We start from the raw sequence: 12,379 nt of genomic DNA on the forward strand, positions 1-12,379 counted from the left end.
CAAACATACAAAGCAATGCTGCATTACATACTTTTGCTCAGATTTAAGAATTTCCATAATAACTGCATTATTCTGGCTTCTTATTTTGAACAGAGAGCAAATAAAACTCATTAAGATTGAAGAAAGGGACGTTGTTAAGAACAAACTGTGTAACATACTCTACTAAGCATAACATGCAATCCTTCCACAAACAGAAATTAACACAGTTATAAACAACAATGCAATTAGATATAGATGATTACTTTTTGATTTTAATTATGTTTAAAATGTTGCTTCAAATGGTCACTGCTTCATGTTTTGCATAAACTTTGTTGTAAATTCTGAGGCATGATTATACAATATGCATGTACATACCTTTAATCAGCCAGCATTTACAAACTGCTTTCAAGCTCAGGTAACACAAACATTAAGGTATGTTTTTATATTTAATATTTCTATCTTATGTGTATATTGTTTAAAACAATCATTTGTATACGTTAGTAACAAATATTACTCTAACTTTATCGTGACGTTAATGTCTGTTTTTAAAAATTAGATATAAAACAAGAGTAAACAATGTCTCATTAATGACAGTCAAAATATGTCTTCTAAATATTAAAATAAACAGGGGTGTATGATGAGAAACAGACAATGTTGAAAGCAATAATCATGACCACAAATTATTCATAAAACACATAAGACATAAAAAGCATACTTCTGTCTTTCATGTTCGATCTGTTGAATTTTACAGTACTTAAATGCATACGGGTCATGATATGATCTTAAGTTATCCCAGTAAAACTGGTTACATTAGCTTACCTGTTCATTTCGACGCATCGTCAGTTTCATAACATTTTTTACAACATTAATAACCTCAAAGCAAATATTTTCTCCTTCTTTGTCACAATCCAACCACAGGATTAAATATTCACATCCTCTAGCCTAGAAAGTAAATTCAAGTCCTCAAGAAAATGGAATGAAGTTTGACTTTCACAAACAGTTCAACTAATTTAAAAAAAAAAAAAAGTACATGTATAACCAATTTTCTTTTACTTTAGACAGTAAAATAAAGAATACAACAATAAATTTATCCATGAGATTATTTATCAAAACAGGTTAATAGGCAATGCACAAAAGTTTTGTGTACACGAGGAATGCATCAAAAACATCAAGGTTCAGCTCAACTTGTATAATAATAAATACACAAAAATTATTGACACATTTTCACTGATTGAATGCAGAATCACCTATGAAAAATAACATTTTCCAGGATTAATTTATAGTAGTGATCTATAGAGGAAGCTTGCTTTGGGCAGAAATTTATGATATTTACTCAGTTTGATATATCAAAGTTTATTAAAGCAAATATAATCTTAGAAAAGGTGAAATTTTAAACTGAAAAAAAAATCTATCACAAGGTTATTTCTTTGCAGATTCCTGATGAATAAGGTTTACAAAAAAGAAAGAAGGTATGAGAAAGTCACACAAAGAAACTAAACAAGTTGGTAATTATTTTTCAATCCTGTAAAAGTAAGGTTTATTTTATAAAGTTCTCAGGTTTTCTGTTGTACATTGGACATCCCTTCTCATGTTAGGTTTATTTCTCTTTAAAATTAATTCCCCATACCTAATATTATTGATTTACTCAACCTCCAAAGTGGCAGAGAAAATCTGATGACTTGGTTTAAAAGAATGTTTATGTATTTTAATTTCACTAATGCAAAGTGAATGTTTTAGAGTTATAATAATTTTGAGCACATTTACACTGCTTGATTTGACCAACATTAAAACTATCTTGTAGTAAATAACTTACAACATCCTATAGCTCTGAATGTACTAAGTGTTTCTTCATGAATTTTAAGTTTTTAGTTTACATTACAAGCCTGTTGTTCACAAAATACTGAAATTTATAATTATGAATTTTTATCAAAGATTTTCCTGTACATTTATAATTTTTTTACTGAGTCAGTCTGGATGAAAGGTAAAATTTTATGATAGTAATAAAAATGCTTCATCTCATAGTTTTCATACTTGATGTCCACAATGTTTAAAACCCCTTATGTAGATATCAAAAATGTTTTGGGTATAACTATACATCTTATCTCTTATTTCCACTACTCTAACATTAACTATTTAATAATATTTTTGTAAAATAATTTACTTATCTTGTTTAGAATTTCCTATCAGAGTTTTGAAGACAGTAGAATGCTGCATTTCCTTTTATAGATAGAATATTTGATCTAAACTGTAATCAAATGTAACAGTTTTGATAATTTTCACATAACAAAACAATGGAGCAGCATACCAAAACTGTGTTAAAACATATCAATAAGTGACATAGCTAAGCAATGTCACTTGTATGCTCTTCCAGACTCCAAGATGTTGGTGAGGGCAGTATTCCTAACTTTTCTAATCACCTCCTTTTTTCATCCAAATTTGTGGATGACTTCTATGACAGTGTAGCTTTATATAATTAGTATTCTTGAGGATATTAAAATATTCAGCATTTTCAACATCACTTTTCAAATTCAGAAATTTTGACAAACAAGAACTGAATGTAAAGAAATTTCTTACCTCAGCCTCAAGGAGTTTTGGAATTGATAATTTAGGATTGGCTTCTTTCTTCTCTGTAGTCGCACTAAACAGCTCTGCCTGTAGCAGAATGACATTCAAAAAGTTAATGAAGTAAATCTAAAATCATTATTTTCTTCATTTATTTTGCATATTATATATTAACAGGTACATGTATTTCCAAATAAAACATGTCCTTTTTAGATAGCTATGAAAATATAGAAGTGTTCCAACTTTTAAAAATTTTAAAAAGATTAATTAATCTTATGGATAAAAGTGGCAAAAGTAGAACAATATATTACATACACAAAAATATCCGTAAAGATGAGAAATATCTACATATACAGATACATGGCATTCCTATTATATGCATCTAAATAATAGATCCAATGTCTGTTTAAAGATTCTTCACTGTAACTTACTCACTTGAAAACACAATGCAAGTTTTAAAGAAATTAATACAATATTATTTTGCTTAACTTTTCTTCCAAAGCTTTTATATCAGTCATGGTAAAAACTGAATTCTAACCAAAATGAATTTTTCGAGGTACATTTTCATTACTTGAAACAAAATGGATATTATCCACTTTCATTTAGACCCTATTAAATTAAGTTAATTAGAATGTACCATTCAAAATCTGTAAATAAATAAGATTACAAAAGTCAAAATAAAAACCAATTGAACCACTGAGATCAGATAAAAATATAATAATTATATACAGCCAGTTTTCATTCAATAGGACCTTCACTATTATAAGATACTTATGGTCCCAAAGCATGAAGCATTTTATTGGCAATATACTAAGAACCCTATGACTCTCAACATTACTAATCAACAGGTCATACTTGACCTCTTAATCCTAATAACCATATTACAGCCATTAATAATCCAAATTTTAATGAGTTCACACTTAGGAAAATTATCTCAGTCACTGACAATTCTGAGCACCTGATTTAAGCCTCCTCAAATTCTATATAGAGAAAGCCTAAATGTTTGAGCCTCTATTCAAAACTTAATGACTTAAACATGGACAGCAAGAGATTAATTTGTCCTTCAAAGCCATCTCTACACACTCATCCTTGAGAAGAATTAAACACAAATCTCTCCTTTACTTCTCAGGAATTACCAACTGCTCTTTTTAACTCTTGTAAAATGCTGGCTTGCATGGCTGCTGACAGAAATTCATTCCATAAGCCAATACCCCCCTTTCTATGGTAGAAAGATATTTTAAAAACTGTCTTAACTGGACTCAAGCCTGTCTTTTTAACAGATGTTAAGCTCATTTCTTTTGTTTCTATTGTCTTCAGAATACAACACACAAAAATTAAATTTTTCTCTTATGCATCTCTGTGTTTATAAATGTTAATGTATTTTTTTCCTTTCTCTAGCAAGGTTACCACTTATTAAGCAAAATGAGATATTTCTGATATATTTTCTTCATAACTTACTTCAGTTTTTATCATATTTTAAACTCCAACAATGTTAATTAATTAGTCCATGATGTATTTAACACGTGATATAATAAAAATTACCATATTATGCACAACCTTGTAAACTCTTTTTTAAAATTTTGCCAAACCTTCCAACAGTGCATGCTAATGATATATATAACACAATAATTAATTAATCATTTGATACTAATAACAAATAAATTATATCCAAAACTTTATTACCTGTAGCTTGGAAAATAATTAAAATCATGTGATACTTCAGTAAGATAAAAAAAAAAAGTGACAAACATTTTCATTTAATTAATTATATGGTGAAATAAAGATTTAATATTATTGTTATACATGAAATATGATCTTTTTGAGAAAAAGTTCCACACATTTCTTGTAGAGAATTAGGCAAATTATTATTCTGAAAATATTCATACAATTTCTCAGACCACAAGGTAGGTACATCTCCTAGAGGTTAAACTATAGTTTCATTGTTTTAATTCAGTTTTATATTGATGGAAGTTGATGATGATGATGATGCAATGTTTAAAAAGTTTGTTAAAGCTAAAAACTATCTAGAAAAAGGGTAAAATGAGTAATTAATGGATAAGAAATCAGTTCAGTGCCAGAAGCTATTAGTATTAGGAGTTACTGCATCTACGCTGTTACTCGGTTACTTGGCAAGTTGTATGTTTATCTATCAAAGCTAATTACGGTATCATATGCCTCACAGTATATATTGAATTGTTATATTTGAAGATTGACCTACATTTAGATACAGAGTTCCTGTTCAAAAGTTTATGTATTTAAAATTGTACCTACAAGTTAATATGGCTATAGCAAACATTTGTTGAAAAATAAATTAATTTGTTAACATCTTGCAGTCTGGACTTGGCATTATTTCTTCAAGAGTATAATCCAAAAGAACCTTTCCAACAATCAATGAAAGAACACATTACAACAATGGTTAACCTGTAATGCTTTAGTAAATTATAATAAAGAAAATTTCTAAGTGAATGGGCATCTTTCTTCCTTAACATAAGAAACTTATACTAGAATTTTTGCTGATGATATAAAATATAACTGGATTATTACAATACACTATTTGGATATAATTTTAACTTTTATGATGCATCATACAAAAATATTTCTTACCATAGCATTTAAAATTTCAACATATTATTAGTATGGGCTTGGATATATTTTTATATAAATAAACTATAAAATTACAATGTAGTATGATACATGGGAGTATTTTTAAACTTAAATTTTAAACACTGAAATCAGTTGGAAATCTTACCGGATCTACTCTGTCCCAATTGTTATATTTTCCAATGAAATCCATGGACATCACATGCCCACAAACTGAAGTCATTTTGAATTTTATCCTCTCTGACCGGAAAAAATCTTCATATTCATGAACTGAACAAACACCATTTATACCCTTGCGGGTTTTCATTTTACCATTTGACAGTATATTGGCTAGTGATTGAGCCAAAGAAGGTTTCTCTGCAATCATTAAAGCAGTCTTCATCTTCACTTTAATATATCGAATGAAATAAATTTAAAAAAACTACTGAAACAGAACAGCCCCAGCTACCTTTTCCGGCCACCTCATGAAACAAACTTTTTATTCTTTGATATTAATAATGCACATCTCTTGTTTCAGAAATTCTGGAAACAGAAATTCGCAGTACTTACTGCTAAAATTGTAATAATGCGGATATACCAATACTAGTATTATAATACTAATGATAGCCAAGTTCTAAACTTCTTTTAAGATGTCACTGCAGTCGATTTTTCCTTCTGTCTCATGTTACACCCATTCCTTGGGTGAACGAAAGTAGAAAGATATTGTAATGTGGATTACAGCTTTCTCGGAAATTTAAAGCTACAAATTACAGTCTTAAAGTTGTGTGACTTTGATGGTTTTCGTTCGAACTTTGAGGTTTATTATTGTAACTAGTTCATCGTAAGTTTGCTTGTTTATTAATTACGAGTTTTACATTATAAACAATGGCACATCTATAAGCCAACGCCAACAGGAAATTAACCGCTAAATGTAGGCCTAATCGCCAAATACTCACTCGTCAACACCACGTGAAGTTGAAGCCTCCAATAGTATACACCATATAGCAACTCTTGTTTTTATTGATTAAATATTTCTACTTTTTGCAAGAATTTTAAAGCGCTTTAATTTAATCACTATGACACATTAACTACTATTCATGAAAAATTAAAAACGTTTCCCTTACTATTAATATTTGTGTTAAATTCGTAAAATCATAAAAAATATTAAAAGATAACATAACATAAAAGAAAAACTGCCTAAAGCAGACACGCCTGAGAAAAAATATACAGATCACACACCTAGACAACTGCTCTATTTTACCATAGAAAATAATAATAACAAAAGATACATCTTTTTATAAGTTCGTTTTCCTGTTGTTATTAATGTACTATTTTGTAAAAACAACAATAGTAGCATTACTCTTGCAAGCATCACTAAAGTAATTTTTTTCAAGAAGGAACTATTTAACGTTTTATAATTCCGAATATATTCAATTTTACTGAAATTTTTAGTAATCTGGAAAACCAAAAGTAAAATAATCATACAGTGTTTACTGGAAATTAATTCATTGTTATAATACATAATCAACAATTGTCTATAGTTATCAGAGTACTTGCCTGGCATGGCCAGATGGTTAAGGCCAAGAGTTGGCGGTGGGTGGTGATAACTAGTTTCCTTCCATCTAGTCTTACACCTGCTAAATTAAGAACAGCTAGCGCAGATAACCCTCGAGTAGCTTTGCGCGAAATTCAAGACAAATCGAGCTATATTTTTCTATTCACCTTTTTCAGCCAAGTTGTTTTTAAATAGATATCATGTTGGCCCGGCATGCCCAAGCGTAAAGAATACTTGAAAACAACACCTAAACGGCTCGGCATGGTCAGATGGTTAAGGCCCTCGACCCGTAATCTGAGGGTCGCAAAACTACAGAGAATTATCTGCGCTAGCCGTCCATAATTTACCAGTGTAAGACTAGAAGGAAGGTAGCTAGTCATAACCATCCACCGCCAACTCTTGGGCTACTCCTTTACCAACGAATAGTGGGATTGACAGCACATTTGCCCGGCATGGCCAAGCGTGTTAAGGCGTGCGACTCGTAATCCGAGGGTCGCGGGTTCGCATCCCGGTCGCACCAAACATGTTCGTCCTCCCAGCCGTGTGGGCGTTATAATGTTACAGTCAATCCCACTATTCGTTGGTAAAAGAGTAGCCCAAGAGTTGGCAGTGGGTGGCGATGACTAGCTGCCTTCCCTCTAGTCTTACACTGCTAAATTAGGGACAGCTAGCGCAGATAGATCTCGAGTAGCTTTGCGCAAAATTCAAAACAAAAAAAAATGCAAGATATCATGTTCCTCGTATAGTTTTATATAGCAGATAAAGTGATACTTTAAAATATACTAACTATGTACTAGAAACGAAGGCACTCACATACTGGTAAACGTTTTTATTAGTTTTGATGCAAAGTAGGGCGCAAACATTGTGGGAAATGTTTTACACGATAGTGGTTTTAGGAGTTTTAACTTCTAAATTTTGCATCAGACTTTTATAAAATTGAAAATGATCCACTTTAAAAATACCCTAATGTGCGAACTAATTTTTCTCCAGGCAAACTCAAAATTTCACGAGATTTTGGCGTCACTTTTGCCATATGTCCAAGAATACTTAAGATACAATAATCAAGTTTTCAGTAACACTAGGAGAACATATATGCCACCTATATACCAAATTTTAAAGAAATTAAAGGAAATTTGTTTTTTATTTCACTGATGCGAAAAAAAAGTGAAGAAGAAGAAAACAATGACATGTACGGCTCGGCATGGCCAGGTGGATAAGGCACTCGACTCGTAATCTGAGGGTCGCGGGCTCGAATCCCCGTCACACCAAATATGCTCGCCTTTTCAGCCGTGAGGGCGTTATAATGTTACAGTCAATCACATTATTCATTACTAAAAGAGTAGCTCAAGAGTTGGCAGTGGGTGGTGATGACTAGCTGCCTTCCCTCTAGTCTTACACTTACACTGCTAAATTAGGGACGGCTAGCGCAGATAGCCCTCGAGTAGCTTTGCGCGAAATTCAAAAAACAAACAGACAGCACATTATAACGCCCCCACGGCTGAAAGGGTAAGCATGTTTGGTATGACGGGGATTCGAACCCGCGGTACTCAGATTATGAGTTGAGTACCTTAACCACCTGGACATGCCGGGCCTTACTGTTTGGAAATATTTTGACTAAACAACAAATATTATATTGTCTATTTTATTTTATTTAAGCACAAAGCATGGCTTTATCTGATGCTTAGAGCGTTGAACTCACAATATGAAGGTCGTGGGAACCAACTCTGTAACCAAACATGGTAGATTTTTCATCCTTGGGGTTGTTATAATTTAGCGATCAATCTTTTTGTTGAACTAAATCCAACATATTGCAGTATATTATCCCAATATATCTGAATACCTTGTTTGTTGTTGAGCGCAAAGCTTTACGATAGACTGTTTAAGCTTTCCAGTGGATTTTGTGTACGGATTAACCATTGCTACTGTGTAATTGATAAAGATTTGTACCAGCGATTGAAACGTCGTATTAATAAATAAACTTAAGAAACAACTTACTGAAAAGATGTGATTTCTTCAATTCTCTATTAATGACAGGAAAATAAAATTGAATCATCTCAATATGTTTTTCTTAACAATATGTTTTGCCAATACAATCACTCACCAAACATTACTTATGCAATAATTTTTTTTAAACAATCAGCTCTCGTGACTAGTTCTACGCTTTATTTAAAATTCCAATGTCCCTGACATTACATTACAGTTCATCTAAATAAAATCACTAAGTGAAGTGACTTGGTAATTTATTTTACGTTAAAAGCTGTCCCTGTTGTGTTTTTGGTCCGTCTTTAATTCATTTTGTTGTTTGTGTACACGTTAATTGATTTATTACTATTATTATTAAAGTTTAGGCAATATACAAAATGCATCGGGGGAACAAAGTGTTTACTGTGATGGGTAAGTTTTTTCTGCAATTGATAGAGCCGTTAGACTTCTTTAAATTTGAATTGAGTTGTTTGAAGAGAGGTACCAATGGTTAACTTTTAATGTAGTGTGTACGCCTTTTACAAGCCGGCGATAAATGTTTACATTTATAATTGTCATAAGATGTTAGTATTAGGCCTATTACCCTTTTGAGAAATACGTTCCCTATCTCATAGATTTTAAAGTATTAGAAGAGGGTATGGCCTGCTTCATAAGGTCAAGGAATTCTCCTCAATTTAGTATTTTCAGAATAGTTGGTGACATAATTGTTATAAAGTTATTTTGATCTAATATCCGAGGTCTAGCAACATTGTTGCGTGAGTGTTTGGACAAGTCTAGGCTACTCTTTCCTTATTTTCACTCTATGAAGTGTCCTGTTGCGATAACATGTGCATTCTGGTTTAGCTAACTCAATTTATTCAAATATGTTGAAGGTAGATTCTTTAGTCTAGAGGCAGAATAAATTAAAAATTGAATATCTTTTTGATAATTATTCAGCGTTTCACGAACTTACCAGTTTTAACGCTTACATATTTCACATTGCAGTTGTTCATTTGTTGAGTTTCACGCAAAGCAATTGAATTGACTTAAAACTGAAGTGATAAATTAGATGAAAGGTAATTAGTGAACACCACTATCCGCGTACTCAAGAGCCTCTTAACTAATGGGACTGACCATAATGCTGAAAGGGCAACATTTTTTATGCTTGTGTTTTAATCTAGTGACCTACAGATAAAAGATTCATGTGCCCTAACCACTAGGCCTGTGCATTATATTCAGTCTATTTACTATTTATCAGCCTAATGAGAAATTCAGTTTATATTTACTGTCGTTCGTCCAGTTATCTGTGGTTACTTTCCTTAGCTATAAATAAAGAGCCTTAAAACACAATATGTGTAACCTTTTTCTCACTTGTTTTTTTAGCTTCTTGATACCACAGATGTGCTAGTTTTCTTTACTCGGTAGTGGGACTACGCGATTTGAAAAGTGATTTACTGAATGAAACGCGAAAGTTTTTAGATTTTTGTTACACTTATATTAAACTGGATTGCTTTCTCTTTCCTCCCTGTGCCAACATTTTACAGGTGATATAGTTTGTCTACCAAAATCAATTAAAGTTATTTATAAGATAAAATTAGATGGTAGAACTCAAAATAACGTCTGTTATTCAAACGAAATATGTATTTATATATAGTAACCTAAAATCAAACTAAATCCAAAATTGGTGTGCAAGCTGATTTCATACCATTAGTTTTTGACACTGTTTACTTTCTTGATATACAGTATTGGAAATAACTATGGAAACATAAAATGGTAGATAAAGAGCCAATATCGACAAAGTGGTTAATTTGTCATTAGCTTAGCATCTTGTTACAGAAAATACAATAGAAATTTCAGTTGTACAATCACTATAATGCCCTTCTATTTTGTTTCTGTTTTCATGCTTGCCATTGTACAAAATGTACAACTGGAAAATATTCTTCAAATATTGTGTACTTATCTCCATCATTTGTGATTATTATTTTATATTTAGGCCTATATCAGGATTTATTCAGATGAAGCCTAGGTTGCAAGTGTTCCATTGGCCTATTTTTCTTTCTAGGCATCATTTTATTACACTTTCTGTGTGCTTGGTGAACACTCATCGCTTGCTCCGTATAATAATGTAAAAGTCCTAGCACTTGTGTAAAATGAGTGTGATATTCTCTTGAGACAGTATTACCCTCGCTAAAATATCTAATGTCCTCGTAGAAATACTAAAGGTCTAGGTTAATTCACTGAAGTTAGATGGATTATAATATTTGAAATCTATAAGCGTTCCTGGTTAAATATCTGTAGTTTCCCGACTGGTACGTGCTAATCACAGTTATAGCTTCCAAGGTTCATAGTATATTAACTGTAGCAGACCAACATTATATTACTGTCTCTTGACGCGTTGATTTATAAATGTTAGGCGAGCTTCTCGAAAGTGTAGTTGGTAACAATATTTTACTTACCCACATAGTATATTGTTGATTCTTACACTTGAGAATCTTCTACAAATTTAGAGAATAGGCTGGAATTTCGCAACACATATTCAAAACTATCAGTTACATACATTTCTAAATATATATTTAATTAAAACAAACATCGATATTAAACTGAGTAACGGATGATAGTAAATTCATTACAATCTGAGAATACTACAACGCTAAAAATCGGGTTTCGGTATCTGCGGCGGACAGAGCGCAGATAGCCCGTTGTGCAGCTTTGCGTTTAACAAGAAAAAACAAAAATAATACTTTCTGATACTCTACGTTATACAGTTTTTTGTAAGATTTGTAAATAAACATTTATTTGTTACATGTAACTGGGAGTATATTTTGGCTTGAAAATTATTAGTTACTCTAAAATAAGTGACAAACTGCGTTATTTTCTGTTATTAATATTTTCAAACAAATAAATTACTCTTTGTTTTAATTTAAATGATAGATATGTCCTTTCATACAAACAAAACAAAGAATTATCAGTTGTTATTTTTCTTTACCAATAAAAACGACAAAAGCACTAAAGAAAAAATATTCAAACCTAACGTTTCGAATTAGTTTTCTAAAGGATTATAGCGTAATAAATACACATAAACTGATAACCGAAAAGAGCAAATACAACAATTAATAACTGACTCACCAATGGTAATGTCATTTGCTATCGCACGCAAATTATTAGAATATTTATAGATAAGCGATGAACTACACAAAGGGCTATCTGTTCTGTGCTCACTGCGTGTATGGAAAACCCAGTGTTTAGCGTTATAAAAACAGAGAATTACCGCTGTGTTGCTGGGGAAGAATTAGAATGGCATAAATTTGTGATGACGAGAAACCCACTTGAAGTAAAAATGCATTCTCAAGATGGCTGGTATGGGTTAGGTTTGATTTGAATTTCGCGCAAAGCTACACGAGGGCTATCTGCGCTAGCCATCCCTACTTTATCAGTGTAAGGCTAAAGAAAAGGCAGCTAGTCATCACCATCCACCGCCAACTTTTGGGCTACTCTTTTACCAATCAATAGTGAGATTGGCTGAACGTTATAACGCCCCCACGGCTGAAAGGGCGAACATGTTTGGTATGACTGTGATTCAAACCTGCGACCCTCGGATTACGAGACAAAAGCCTTAACCATCTGGCCATGCCGGGTATTAAAATTTTTAATTAAAATAAAGTTTAGAACAATTTCGACTTAGATAATGTTCAGGAGTTTATAAGATTGAATCAGGAGATACTCTTTGAATTCAAGAACAAG

The 12,379-nt window shown here is 31.9% G+C and overlaps 1 protein-coding gene across 1 annotated transcript in view; it reads right to left on the bottom strand.

Moving 5' to 3' along the window:
- The window catches only part of LOC143236882 (DNA topoisomerase 3-beta-1-like), a 43,522-nt gene extending 37,159 nt beyond the window's left edge, over positions 1-6,363 (bottom strand). Inside the window, 3 exon segments of the mRNA XM_076475533.1 lie at positions 799-921; positions 2,554-2,631; positions 5,291-6,363. Of these exon segments, the coding sequence (XP_076331648.1) occupies positions 799-921; positions 2,554-2,631; positions 5,291-5,524 (435 nt within the window). The 5' untranslated portion in view covers positions 5,525-6,363.
- Between the last annotated feature and the right edge of the window lie 6,016 nt (positions 6,364-12,379).

This window comes from Tachypleus tridentatus, chromosome 13, assembly GCF_004210375.1.
Source record: "Tachypleus tridentatus isolate NWPU-2018 chromosome 13, ASM421037v1, whole genome shotgun sequence".
Classification (NCBI taxonomy): Eukaryota; Metazoa; Arthropoda; class Merostomata; order Xiphosura; family Limulidae; genus Tachypleus; species Tachypleus tridentatus.